Source organism: Phyllostomus discolor, chromosome 1, assembly GCF_004126475.2.
Source record: "Phyllostomus discolor isolate MPI-MPIP mPhyDis1 chromosome 1, mPhyDis1.pri.v3, whole genome shotgun sequence".
Lineage (NCBI taxonomy): Eukaryota > Metazoa > Chordata > Mammalia > Chiroptera > Phyllostomidae > Phyllostomus > Phyllostomus discolor.
This window is the reverse complement of record NC_040903.2, coordinates 143,210,482-143,221,841: the sequence shown is the minus strand read 5'-3', so window position 1 is coordinate 143,221,841 and position 11,360 is coordinate 143,210,482. Positions and strand designations below refer to the sequence as shown.

Sequence of the window (11,360 nt, the reverse complement as noted above, 5' to 3'; positions counted from 1 at the left end):
ATCATTTGTGATTGGATACCTGGATTTCATTGCTGACAGTCTCCTAACCATCCTGTGTCGTTTGCCCTGATAGTGTCTCAGTTCATGGGCTCATGAATCTTTTTTTTTCTCAGAGCTGTTTGAAATCTTCCCTCCTAAAGCCGGACGCTCTTGGCAACAGCCAGCCTTACTTTCTCTGCTTCTCCCCTATCCTCCAAGGACTTGCGATTGCACATGCAGGTCTGTACCCTGCACAGAAATCACCTCCCAGTTATACCTGCAACCACCTCGGAGGTGAGATGGTCATATAGCAAGTTTAGAATTTACCTGATGCTCTGCTTTTACCAGAATGCAATTTTCAGTAGGTGTCCTGGCAGGACACCTTCTTGCTCCCCTTATATTTGAGCCATTCTGATCACCACCCCGGGCAGACCCCCATTCTGTCCAGCAGATTGGGATATCACACATGGCCCCACCCCTGCCACTTCTGTCTCCTCCATCCCTTCTCAAGGACTCTCCAGCATGCAATCTCTCCAGGCTCAAGGTTCCTACTCAAGTCTTGAGGGCACAACAACTACTCTTCCTTCTTTGCTCATAGGGCAGTAAGGGCAGGACTCTCACCTTTTCCTTGGCTCATTAGCAGGGGCCTCATCCCAGCCCATCGTCCACGGAACTGACACACGGGGAGTTCAGGGCAGACATCCTGTGTGCTGATGGGTGTCTGTTGGAGCCTAACACTCAATTTCTTTTTCTTGGAGGCTTCACACTGGTCCCCCTTATCTCTGAGCCACCTCTTACAGGCTTGGGGGTCTACCCTACACTGGAAGCTTGCCATGAGATGGGCCTCAGCAGAAGGCAGCGGATGCACTTCCCCGGCCCGCGCCCCAGGGAAAGAGTGGTGAGGGATCAGTGGGGAAAACAACAGACAGGCCGGTCAGTTACAGATGTGCAGCCTCATTCCTTGGAGGCACAGGACACAGCTGACCTCACTGGACACAGACCCCACAGGAGGCATCTGCTGCCACCTTAATCCCCAGTGACACTCTGTTTCAGACCCCGGCTCAGTCTCTGCATCTTTCCTTAACAGTTCCTCTCCCACTCCTCTCCTGTCCCTGGACCCACAGGACAGAGTTCCCAGAAGTTCAGGGACTGTTGTGTCTAAGCCCAGATCCAGGCAGTAGTCACAGACAGGGTGTTCATGTGCTCCTGACAGAGTCACGATTCTCTCTTATGTCTCCCTCTTTGTGCTGGCCACAGGAAAGCTCAGGGCCACATCTGCAATAAACCAACGTGTGTGTGGGCCCTCCCAGCATGCATTTCTGTGACCATCTAATACAATAATGCGCTGTCCTGACTATGTGCTGGGAAGCGTGAGCCCCAACTTCACTCTTGCTTTTTCTTATTTTTCAACACTTATTTTCTCACTCTAGTTTTTCATGCATAATGTCTACATTAATTTGTTTTGTGTTGTTGCATCGTAGTATGCCTCAAATTCAAATAAAAACACGGACAGAAAAAGATAACTCCTCCTTGAAGAAATTTGCCTTGTTCCCGCTACCTAGGACTTTCCCTCCACCTGTTCTTCAATCATTTTCCAGGGCCCTCTGCTTATAACTTTGCTCTGCTCTTAAAGGCCTGAACATTTTCTTCACTCACCTGAATCCTGAGCTGTTTGCATTTTCAGGGATCTGCTTACAGGCCCGCCCCTTATCCTGCCAGCCTAGCCAACTATTAGCAAGTCAGAAATATATCCTGCCTGGGTCAGATGTGGGACCGGGCTACCCAAATGGCACACATCTGGGTTCTCACTGACTGTGTCTTCTTCACTGTCCACAATATCCCTGCCCTGATTCCAGATCTTGAATGTCAATGTGAAGTCCCCAGCCCTGCTGCTGAGCCAGCTGCTGCCCCACATGAAAAAGAGAGGGTAAGGCTAAAGGGCTGAGTCAGAGATTGTTGCAAGATGGGGAGACTGAGCCATAGGAATTCAGTGTGGAGAGCACAGGAGCACAGCCGGGAGTGGGGAGGACAGAGGTGGTCTCTCTGGCAGCTCCGCATCTCCCTACCTCTGCCTTGCCTCATCCTGTGCACAGTCATAGCTTCTAATTCTAGTGTCTTCAGGATGAGGGCTATGTTTCAGGGGCCCAGGCATGTTCCACTGGCCCTGACATCACCAGGTCTGGGAAGAGGCTGTGCTTTAGCTCTTTAACCTTTAGCTGTTCATCCACACCCTCACCTGTCTGGTTCTGTCACAGCTGGACAATCCCTGTTCACTGACTTACACACTATGATGGGGTTTGTCCCATTTCTGTCCACAAGGAGAAGCCATCCCAGGCTGTGCCCCCACCCCCCACCCACTCACTTCCTACTTCTTGGTCTCCAGGGTCCCTGCCCTGTTCCAGATCCTGCCTATCTGACTGTGGGTCTCCTGACAGGGACCTGGGCCACCACCTCCCTTGGGATACCTCTGCTTCTCTGGCTTCTCCTTGCAGGCACATTCTTTGGGAACTGGCTGGGGGTTGTCTTGGGGAGAAGGAAAAGTTCCGGACTGCCATTTCTTGTCTCCTTCTGGCCTGTCTGCTTCCCTGAGGAGGCACATGGACAGGCATCCTGATCAGCTCTGGTGCGTCTTCACACACCCCTGTGTTCTCTTCCCCACGCACATGACTCTCTGCTCATCACTCCTTGCAGCAGAGGCAGAAGAGTATAACTATTCTGAGCATGGACCCTGGGTCAGAGAGGTAGGGTTGGCATCCCAGCTCTGCCACTTATTGGCTGTGTTACTGAACTTCTCTGAACCTCGGTTCCCTCAGCTGTAAAATGAGGATAATAGTAGGAGCTGTGTGAGGATTGCACGAGTCAAAGACTGCATTATAGCACCTCAGTCAATGTTGACTTATTAGCTCCTTCTCCCCTCTGTGTGTATCTGTCTCCTCTCAGGAGCAGAGTTGTCATCCTGGTCTCCTCTGTTGCAGCTTATATTCCCCAGGTGGTGAGTGCTGGTTGGGAGGGGGCAAGAGTTCCCTAGAGTCTCACAGGGTCAGTGCCTGGGATGTACCCCCACTTGCTCCTGCTGCCCAGGGCTGAATTAATGTCCATGTGCCTACTGGATCTTTCAGACCAGCATCTGTTCTTGAAACAGATCAGGGAGTGTGCTTGTGGTCTGAACTCAGGCCAGCTGTGATTGTCTGTAGGTAAGAACTCCAACTGATGTGATACTTTCCCCAACATCCCCATATCCTCCTAATCACTGCTAATCCCATCACAGGAGGTGGGTGTCTACACTGTCAATAAGACAGCCCTGCTGGGCCTCAACAGGACACTTTCGAAGGAGCTGGCCCCCAAGGGCATCCGGGTGAACTGCTTAGTTCCAGGAATAATTGAGACTGACTTCAGCCAAGTGGTGGGCACTGGGGTGTGTCCTGTGTTTCCCTAGCCTGGCCAAGTGGAAACCCTTCCCAGTGACTAAAGATAAAGGGGATCCGTGTCCTCACTGTCCTCTGAACTCAGCCATGATCCTGTCTATCAACACTTAGAAAGGCAGACATGCCATGTGACTTCCTTGTGGCCCTGCCATCTCCTTGTTTTCTCAGCAGCAACTCTTTAATCTCTTTCCTTTGCCCCGTTTCATAAGAGCAAGACTCTTTGGAACAACTACAAGGAAACCCTGCTGGTGCAGAGGCAAGTGGGGCTTCAGTGGTCTGGGCGTGTAGGGGAGGGGCATCTGAGTCTCTCTCAGGAGCAGACCCTCCCTGTCTGCAGACCATTCCTTTTGCTGGCAGCCTGTCTGTGTAAGCAGCCCTGTTGAGTCTACCCTGTCACTCCATGAAGCCCACTGCCACCTGGGGTCTGTGAGCCTTAGAGCAGCAGAACCAGAGTGTGAGATCACTGATGCTGTGCCCTGTCCTCCCGCCTTCCCTGTAGGACCGGACAGCCAGAGGACTGTGCGGGGCTTGTGTCCTCCTGTGCTCCCAAGATGCGAGCTACATCACTGGTGAGAACATCGCTGTGGCCGGGTACTCCACGAGGCCCTGATGGGGCCTGAGGGCCACAGATCTGTGGGTCTGGGCCTAGGAGCCTGAGGGTGGGAGGGCTATGCAGTTGGTCTTCAGGGTCTGGGGAGAGAGTACAAAGGGCTGGTGGAGGCTGAGCAGGGCTGCAGGAGTGGTGGCAGGAGGGCCAGGGATTCTGGGGTTCCTCCTGGGGTTCTAGAGGTTAGTGCTTCTTAATTATTTCTGTGTTACACAGACCTTGATCACCTGAAGAAAAAAGTCACACCAAATCTTGTGTGTGATTCCAGGTTGAGAACTTCTCATTTAGCCAGAAGAGAGTTGTGGGTACTGACGTTTCTCTTGGCATTGATTCCTCCTGGTGAAGGCCCTTTCCCTTGTCCTGAGTCAGATTTGGGGGCATCATCACCATGTGTGGACAGGTGTGAAGCTCAGCAGAGTTGAAGGGAAGCAGTGGCCTTGAAGTCGCTCAGGGCTCTGCAGACACCTCTCCTCCTCTCTTGCTGTCCATTTGTCTTGTCCTGAATTGATCCCAAGGGAGAACCTGAGACATGGCTTCCAGCCTGACCTCTTGCCTTCACTTCATTGAAGACTCTCACCAGTGTCCTCTCTTTGGACCTCCCAGGGGTCCTTGCTATGAGAATAATTCAATTACAAAAGCATATTGCTTTCTACTGCCTACCACGTGTTTGGCCAGTCAACGTGGAGTACACAAATATAAATAAGACCCAACCTTCCTCAAGTGTGGTGGGAAAGCAGCAGGTAAAACAGTCATCAATAAAGAGGCAAAGCCCTGGCCTGTGTGGTCATTTGGTTGAAGTATTGTCTGTAGCCAAAGGTTTTCGGGTTCAATACTTGGTACAAACCCAGGGGGAGTTTGAGAGGCAGCCAGTCTATGTTTCTTTCTCACTTTGATGGTTTTCTCTTCCCCTTCCTCCCTCTCTATTAACAATGAAATATGCCCTTGGGTGAGGATAATAAATAAATAAGTAAATAATAGATAAATAAGTAAGGCAGAGTGTGTTCATTTATTCAAGAAACTCATCAGTAACACTCAATGCCATGCACTATCTAACACGTTATGGTGCCACTTTGAACAAATCAAAGATTACTACCCTACAGAGCTTACATTCTACTTGGGGAGACATACAATAAACAGCAAATGTATTACAAAATGAACTATGTAGTATGTTTAGGTACACAGGTACAGAAGGAAAAAGACAGAGTTTAGTGGGATACAATTCTGCACTCAGTTCTGACGTGTGGGTGCTTTGCATCAGGCAATTCTCTGACACCAGCTGTGTGTCCTAGAGTTCACCTCAATCATGATACTGTCCATCTGAAGGCAGCGTCATATTCCACAGGTTAAAGGCTCAGTCCTATGGGACACCCTTGCAAGTGCCAAACTGTTTCAGTCTCCCTTCCCTTCCCCTGTAGTCTTTGTCAGGCTAAATTTCCTGCCAGATATTGTGGATTGTGGACTACTGGATGTAATATTTATTCCTTGGGATCAATATTTACTTGGGTATTTACTTTGTTCCAAAAGCCTTTGGGTTGTACTGAGGAGTTTTCACCTAAGCTGATAGTGAAAAATCACAAAAAGAAAACCAAACAAAAAAATATCTCCAAGTTTGGCATCTGAGTTTCTGTTGGCTTGGGGGTATTTGTACGTTGGAGGGAGGTAAGAGGTTATGTTTAATTATGTTGCTTTTGGCCTTTATTTCCCAACAGGACAATGGGGACAACATACATAGGAGAGTCAAGGAAAGTTCTCTGATGGGTATGGGAGTTGAGAAGGATCCAGCCCATGTGAGAAGAGAGTTGCCAACAGAAAGAGCAAATTCAAGAGAGTTGGTTATCTGCACAGGGGCCTATTTTCAGCTTCTGTCACTCGCTAGTTGAGGATTTATCCTGGGGCAGAACAGTGGGGTGACCAGCAGACAGAGAGCAGAGGGCCTAGGTAAATGGGGTGGTGGGGTAATGCCATGGGATTTTGGACATTCTCGCATGACAAAACAAAACAAAACAGAACAGAACAGAACAAAAAACCCTTGGATGTTTTTACAAACTGGCATTTTGACATACATAAATGAGGATCACATTCAGGGAGGCATAAACTTCATTCTAGGCCCCAATGACTAAAAGAGCCAATCATTGTTTCTCTAGTGCTCATTTTTTGTCTTAATTCTTATTCCATTTTCTGAGTGGTCTCTCTCAGTTTTTCTACTATGATTAAGCCCCTGCACTTGTAGGGAATTAATATAGAAAACTAACTAACCCCTTCTAAGGGAACAAAATTATAAGGCCCTGAAAATAGACAACTTCACATCTGTACTGAATGCAAAAGCTCTAAACAATCATGCACATACTGTTTAAATCTCTAGGTTTCCAACCAAGTTCAATGTTATTGATTTCAGGGATCAATAGGCACAGTTAGGCACTGAATTGTATCCTCCAGCCCCCAGGTTCATATGTTGAAGCTCTAACTCTATAACCTCACAGTGAGACTGTTTGAAAATGGACCTTTAAAAATGTGACTAAGATAAAATAGGGCTGTTGGGATAGCCCTTATATATCAATCTGACTGCTGTCATTATAAAAAGAAAAAAATTGGATACACAAAACATATGAAAGGGCCCTGGCTGGTGAGACTCGGTGGATAGAGGACGGGCCTGTGAAACAAAAGGTTGCTGGATCAATCCCTGGCCAGGGCACGTGCCTGGGTTGCTGGCAAGGTCCACAGTTGGGGCTTGGAGAGGCAACTGATCAATGTTTCTCTCACACATCATTGTTTCTCTACCTTTTTTTCTCCCTCCCTTCCCCTCTCTCTAAAAATAAATAAATAAGATATTTTTTGAAAAGACATGGCAGGGAGGCATGCACACTAGGAAAAGGTCATGTAAGGACACAGTGAGAAGGCGGCCATCTGCAAGCCAAGAAGAGAGGCCTCAGGAGAAACGGAGAAACCAAACCTGGCAACACCTTGATCTTGCACTTCTAGCCTCCAGAACTGTCAGATATAAATTTTAGTTCTTTGAGCAAGTCAGTCTGTGGTATTTTATGGCAGCCTTAGCAAACTAATACAAAAAAGAACTTCAAAGCATTCCTCAAATATTCCTCAAAGCATTCCTTCATTATCTCCTTCAACCTTCCTTTCGACAGAAAAGGTATGCAAGGCTTTCAGGCCAGCAAAAACAACCCCAGGAAATAGAGAACAGAAAAACCATGTGTGTTTGATACACAAATAATACACAAATTTGAGGACAGCAAATTACCTCTGGTGATGCTGGAGAACTGGATGTGGCTTCCGCAGTGTGGGAGGGTATCGGCCAGTCAGTAGCATGGCAGGAGATTTTAAAAAATGAACTATGTTTATGGTTTCATACTTTACCCCTGCTCTACTGAGACTGGTCATAGAACAAAATATGTGTCCCAGTTTGGGCCTAGAAAGTGTGGTTTCCATTGTTGCAGCTCCCCTCCCACGGGGAACAATGCTACCAGGGACAGCTGGCCTTCAGCCACAGGCATCATGTGATGTGACAGTTCACATTCCAGTCTTGGGCTGAGTTTGTTATAAAGTTGATGTACAATCTTAGTTTCCAAAGACATATAACCCAAAAGAATGATCATAATATATTGAGACGCATGTATAAATGTTTTCCTTGGGAAGAAGTGGAGCTTAATCCCTTCTTCCATGATGGTGCGCTGGCCTCTAGTCTTGCTTCCAAAGAAAACAGAGCATACAAAGGGAAAAGTAAGAACTTGACAGTGGAGAAACTCGGCAGACATTTCCCAAACCAAGTGATCAAGGTCAACACCACCATATAAATCATGTGCTATCATGTACTGCCTGTTATGATGAGATAAAAAGAGCATTTCACCTCCATGCTATTTCCCCCCCACCCAAACTCATCATGAGGAATCATGAGGAAAACAACACCCAAATTCAAAGTAAGGTACACTCTACAGCATCTTGACCAATACGCTGCAAAACTGTTAAGGTCATAAAAAACACAGCTGAGAAAATGTCATGGATAGGAGCAGACTGAGAAGACAAGAGGATTGAATACAATGTGGGATCCTGGATTGGATCCTGAAGCAGTGAAAGGCCATTAGTGAGAAAATTGGTGAGATGCAAACAAAGTGGGTGGTTTAGTTCTTCTATGCACCAGTGTTAATTTCTGAGTTTTAGTGAAGGTGCTGCTGCTTTATAAAGATGTTAACAGTAGGGGAAATGGTTGAAGGTGGTATGGGAACTCTTTGTGTACTCTCATTGCAACTTCTCATAAATCTAAAATTATTCCAAAATACAAAGTTAATTTTTGAATTGACAAACTATACATTAGTAGATTTTGAGAGACTGTTTCTTAAATTTGAATATAGAATTTGGCAATGATTATTAAAGTTGTGAATAGTAAAATATGTTATTAAAACTTTTTAAATCTTGAGATAAATGTGCACTAAGGGCTTTTATGTAACTTGTGTGGAAATAGAGATGTTCTTAAGTTTCTTATAAGAATATGTTCCAATTTCACTGAAGAAAACTTGAGACACTTCCGAGGCAGTGGGATTCACAGGAGGGCTCAGATGGAGCCCTCTCTTTCCTCCTGGGACCAGCCCTGGGTCTCTGAGGGTGGGCCCTGTTGGGCTAGTGGTTCTTCTGGCAGTGGCTGAAACTTGCTACCACAGCAAAGAATAGGGATTTGATCTGATATTTCTGAGTACAAAAGAAATAAGAAGGTTAGCATTTCCTCTGATATGGCCTTGAGTTCCAGCCTTAATAAGCTCTCCCTATCCATACTCTGACCCTCATTGTGGTGACGAGTGTAGGTCACTGACCCCTGGGCCCCTCAGATTTGAATCTAAGACCTAATCTAAGTGTGGCTTGGTTGGGCATTGTCCTGCAAAGCAAAAGGTCACAGGTTCAATTCTCAGTCAGGTCACATGCCTATGCTGACATTTTTTAACTGGTCAAGACATGTTCAAGAGACAACCAATCAATGTTTGTATCTCATATTAATGTTTTCCTCCCTCTCTTTCTCCTCCTTTCCCCTTTCTCTAAAAGTAAATAAATAAAATCTTTGAAAAAAAGACTTCCAGAGTAGGGATTATACAGAGAAGAGGTCTCTAGAGCCCTCTCTTCGCAGGGGAACCCCTGGAAGAAATAGACACCCCTACCAGGCACAGATAGACTCAGTGCTTTTCTCTGGTCCTTGAACGGTTGCCCCAGGTGTAGCAGTCATGGAACTCTGCTCATCACCCTGAGCATTCTGCTATATAAGAGCCTCCTCCAGTCTAAGAGCTTCCCCATGTCTTTCTGGATACTCCCTTAAGTCCACACTGTCCCCTGCTCACCGCACTCTCTAGTCCTTTGGTGAATCATGACATCATCTGAGATAAATGTGATGGCCTTAGAGTCACCTGTAATGTTTCTGAATAATCCCCCGATATCTTGCCTCCAAAGCTGCCCCAACTAGGTTCCTGATAACAAACATTCCTGGAGGAAGACAGGGGTTCACATTCCCAGGGAGAGCACAGACAGGGGGCATGGGGTGGTGTTGGCAGTAAGAGAAATGGGACCTGGGGAAGGGAGTGGACATGGGCCCCGTGTGTGTGTGTGTGTGTGTGTGTGTGTGTGTGTGTGTATGTGTGGCTTAGATCGAAGTATCTCTGGTTCCTTTTGATGTTTGTGGTGATGAATTAATGTTTATAAATGGCGTGTTCATATTTGAGCCACCTTTCAGGGAGTTCTACAACTCCGCAGGTTTCCTGACAATGAGAATAAGCAGTTCCTGGAACCTCCAGAAATGCTTGAAATTGACAGACTGACACTGAACTGTGGGATTATGTGAGATTAAAATGTGTTCATATGATCCCTGAAAGTGCAGTCATCCGATATATGCCATGGACCTTTTCAACTGTGAAACATTCCAAATGAATTTTAAAACACGCAATACCTGACTATTTAGTCAGGGGCACTGACCTCTTTTACCTTGGATTGTCAAATAAAAAAATTACAGCAGCCAACACAACAATAGCCATCTCGTGTGACTGATCCAAAACTATACCTATTTTTTTGGCCAGGTTATGAAAAAGTATGTATTTTTGGTGCATCACAGAATTTTAGTATTTGGTATGTGTGCCATGAGATGAAAAAAGTTGAAAGTCACTGCTTTAACAGCTGAAGCAATCATGGCCCAGAGAAATTAGTTCTCTTCCCAAAGACATTCAATGCTAAAGACCAGATTCTAATCCCAAACTCCCTATTTCTAGTCTGGGGTCTTTCCCTGGGACCACAGGAAAGGAGATAGAGATGTGGAAGAAAGGGGTGAATGAATCTCCACTTAGGTGTGCTGGCCACCCGAGGGTTATGCTTTTCACAGGGGCCTTTAGGACACCTGAACAGGAATTTTAATTGGCTGCCCCTTTATTTCTTTAGACAAGTTTGTTCTCCCTTCCTGTGGCTGAGGGATACATCAGTCCCAGTAATGATGCTTCGGACTCTGTACCGATTTATAGCCTCAGCAGGAAACGGGTAAGAACTCAAACTGGGCCATTGTAAACAGCTGTTTCATTAAAGTTCTCTCATAGGTATGGGGGCAGGGCAGGGTGGGGGTTAAGAAACCAAGTAGGATGGAGCGATGTCCTGGGGCCTGCAATAGTGGGATGGATTGTCACTGCTAAGTCTGAAAGGGTATAGTAGTCCTATTGGTGCAGTGACAAATTACTACAAATCTAGTGGCTTAAAACAACACATATTTATTACTACAGTTCTACAGGGTCAAAATTCTGAAATGGGTCTCATTGGGCCAAAATCAAGGTGTCAGCAGAGCCATGCTCCTTTCTGGAGTTTCCAGGGGAGAATCGTTTCCTTGCTTTCTGTAGCTTCTGGAGGCTGTCTACATTCTTTGGCTCATGGCCCTTTTACATCTTCAAAACCAGCAATGCCTTTCTAATGCTGCCATTTTCCCACTTCTGACTCATCTGCTTCCCTCTTCTATATTTAAAGGACTCTTGTGATTACGTGGGCCCAACCTCCGGGACTCTGCAGACACTGCCAGGGTCTGACCATCACTTTCTCTGGGAGCAGCAGGCCCTGCACCTTGACTACCTCCGTGCAGGCAGTCTGAGCCTAGAGTTTCTGGCTCCTCCCACCAACCCAGATATACCACACTAATTCTCACTGCAGAAAGGACCATCTGACAACACCTGGAGGTGTTGGGATTACCTTCCTGTGGACTAAATCTTCACTAATGGAAAACAGGAGATGGAAGACTGGCAGATAAACCCCCCTTCCTTCTCCCTTCCCTGGCCTATTCCAGAACATCATTTCTTTTTGAGGCCTCTTTGGAGAAGAACCATATGCCGACC

At 46.6% G+C, this 11,360-nt stretch overlaps 1 protein-coding gene across 2 annotated transcripts; it reads left to right on the top strand.

Annotated features, from left to right (window-relative positions):
• The first annotated feature begins 1,641 nt into the window (after positions 1–1,641).
• LOC118501472 (dehydrogenase/reductase SDR family member 2, mitochondrial-like) lies at positions 1,642–3,667 on the top strand. 2 transcript variants are annotated; one of them, XM_036030114.1, is made up of 3 exons: positions 1,642–1,906; positions 2,920–2,968; positions 3,248–3,667. In XM_036030114.1, exons 1-3 carry the CDS (start codon positions 1,893–1,895, stop codon positions 3,413–3,415), a joined length of 231 nt encoding a protein of 76 aa, XP_035886007.1. In that variant the 5' UTR covers positions 1,642–1,892; the 3' UTR covers positions 3,416–3,667. The 2 variants fall into 2 exon arrangements, with proteins under 2 accessions (XP_035886007.1, XP_035885999.1); XM_036030106.1 differs by having other exon boundaries at positions 2,920–2,971.
• The last annotated feature ends 7,693 nt before the right edge of the window (positions 3,668–11,360 follow it).

Excerpts from the sequence above, each read along its gene's own strand:
- LOC118501472 (XM_036030106.1), top strand. Across the intron at positions 2,972-3,247 it reads CAGCTTATATTCCCCAGGTG|GAGGTGGGTGTCTACACTGT; the intron begins GTGAGTGCTGGT and ends ATCCCATCACAG.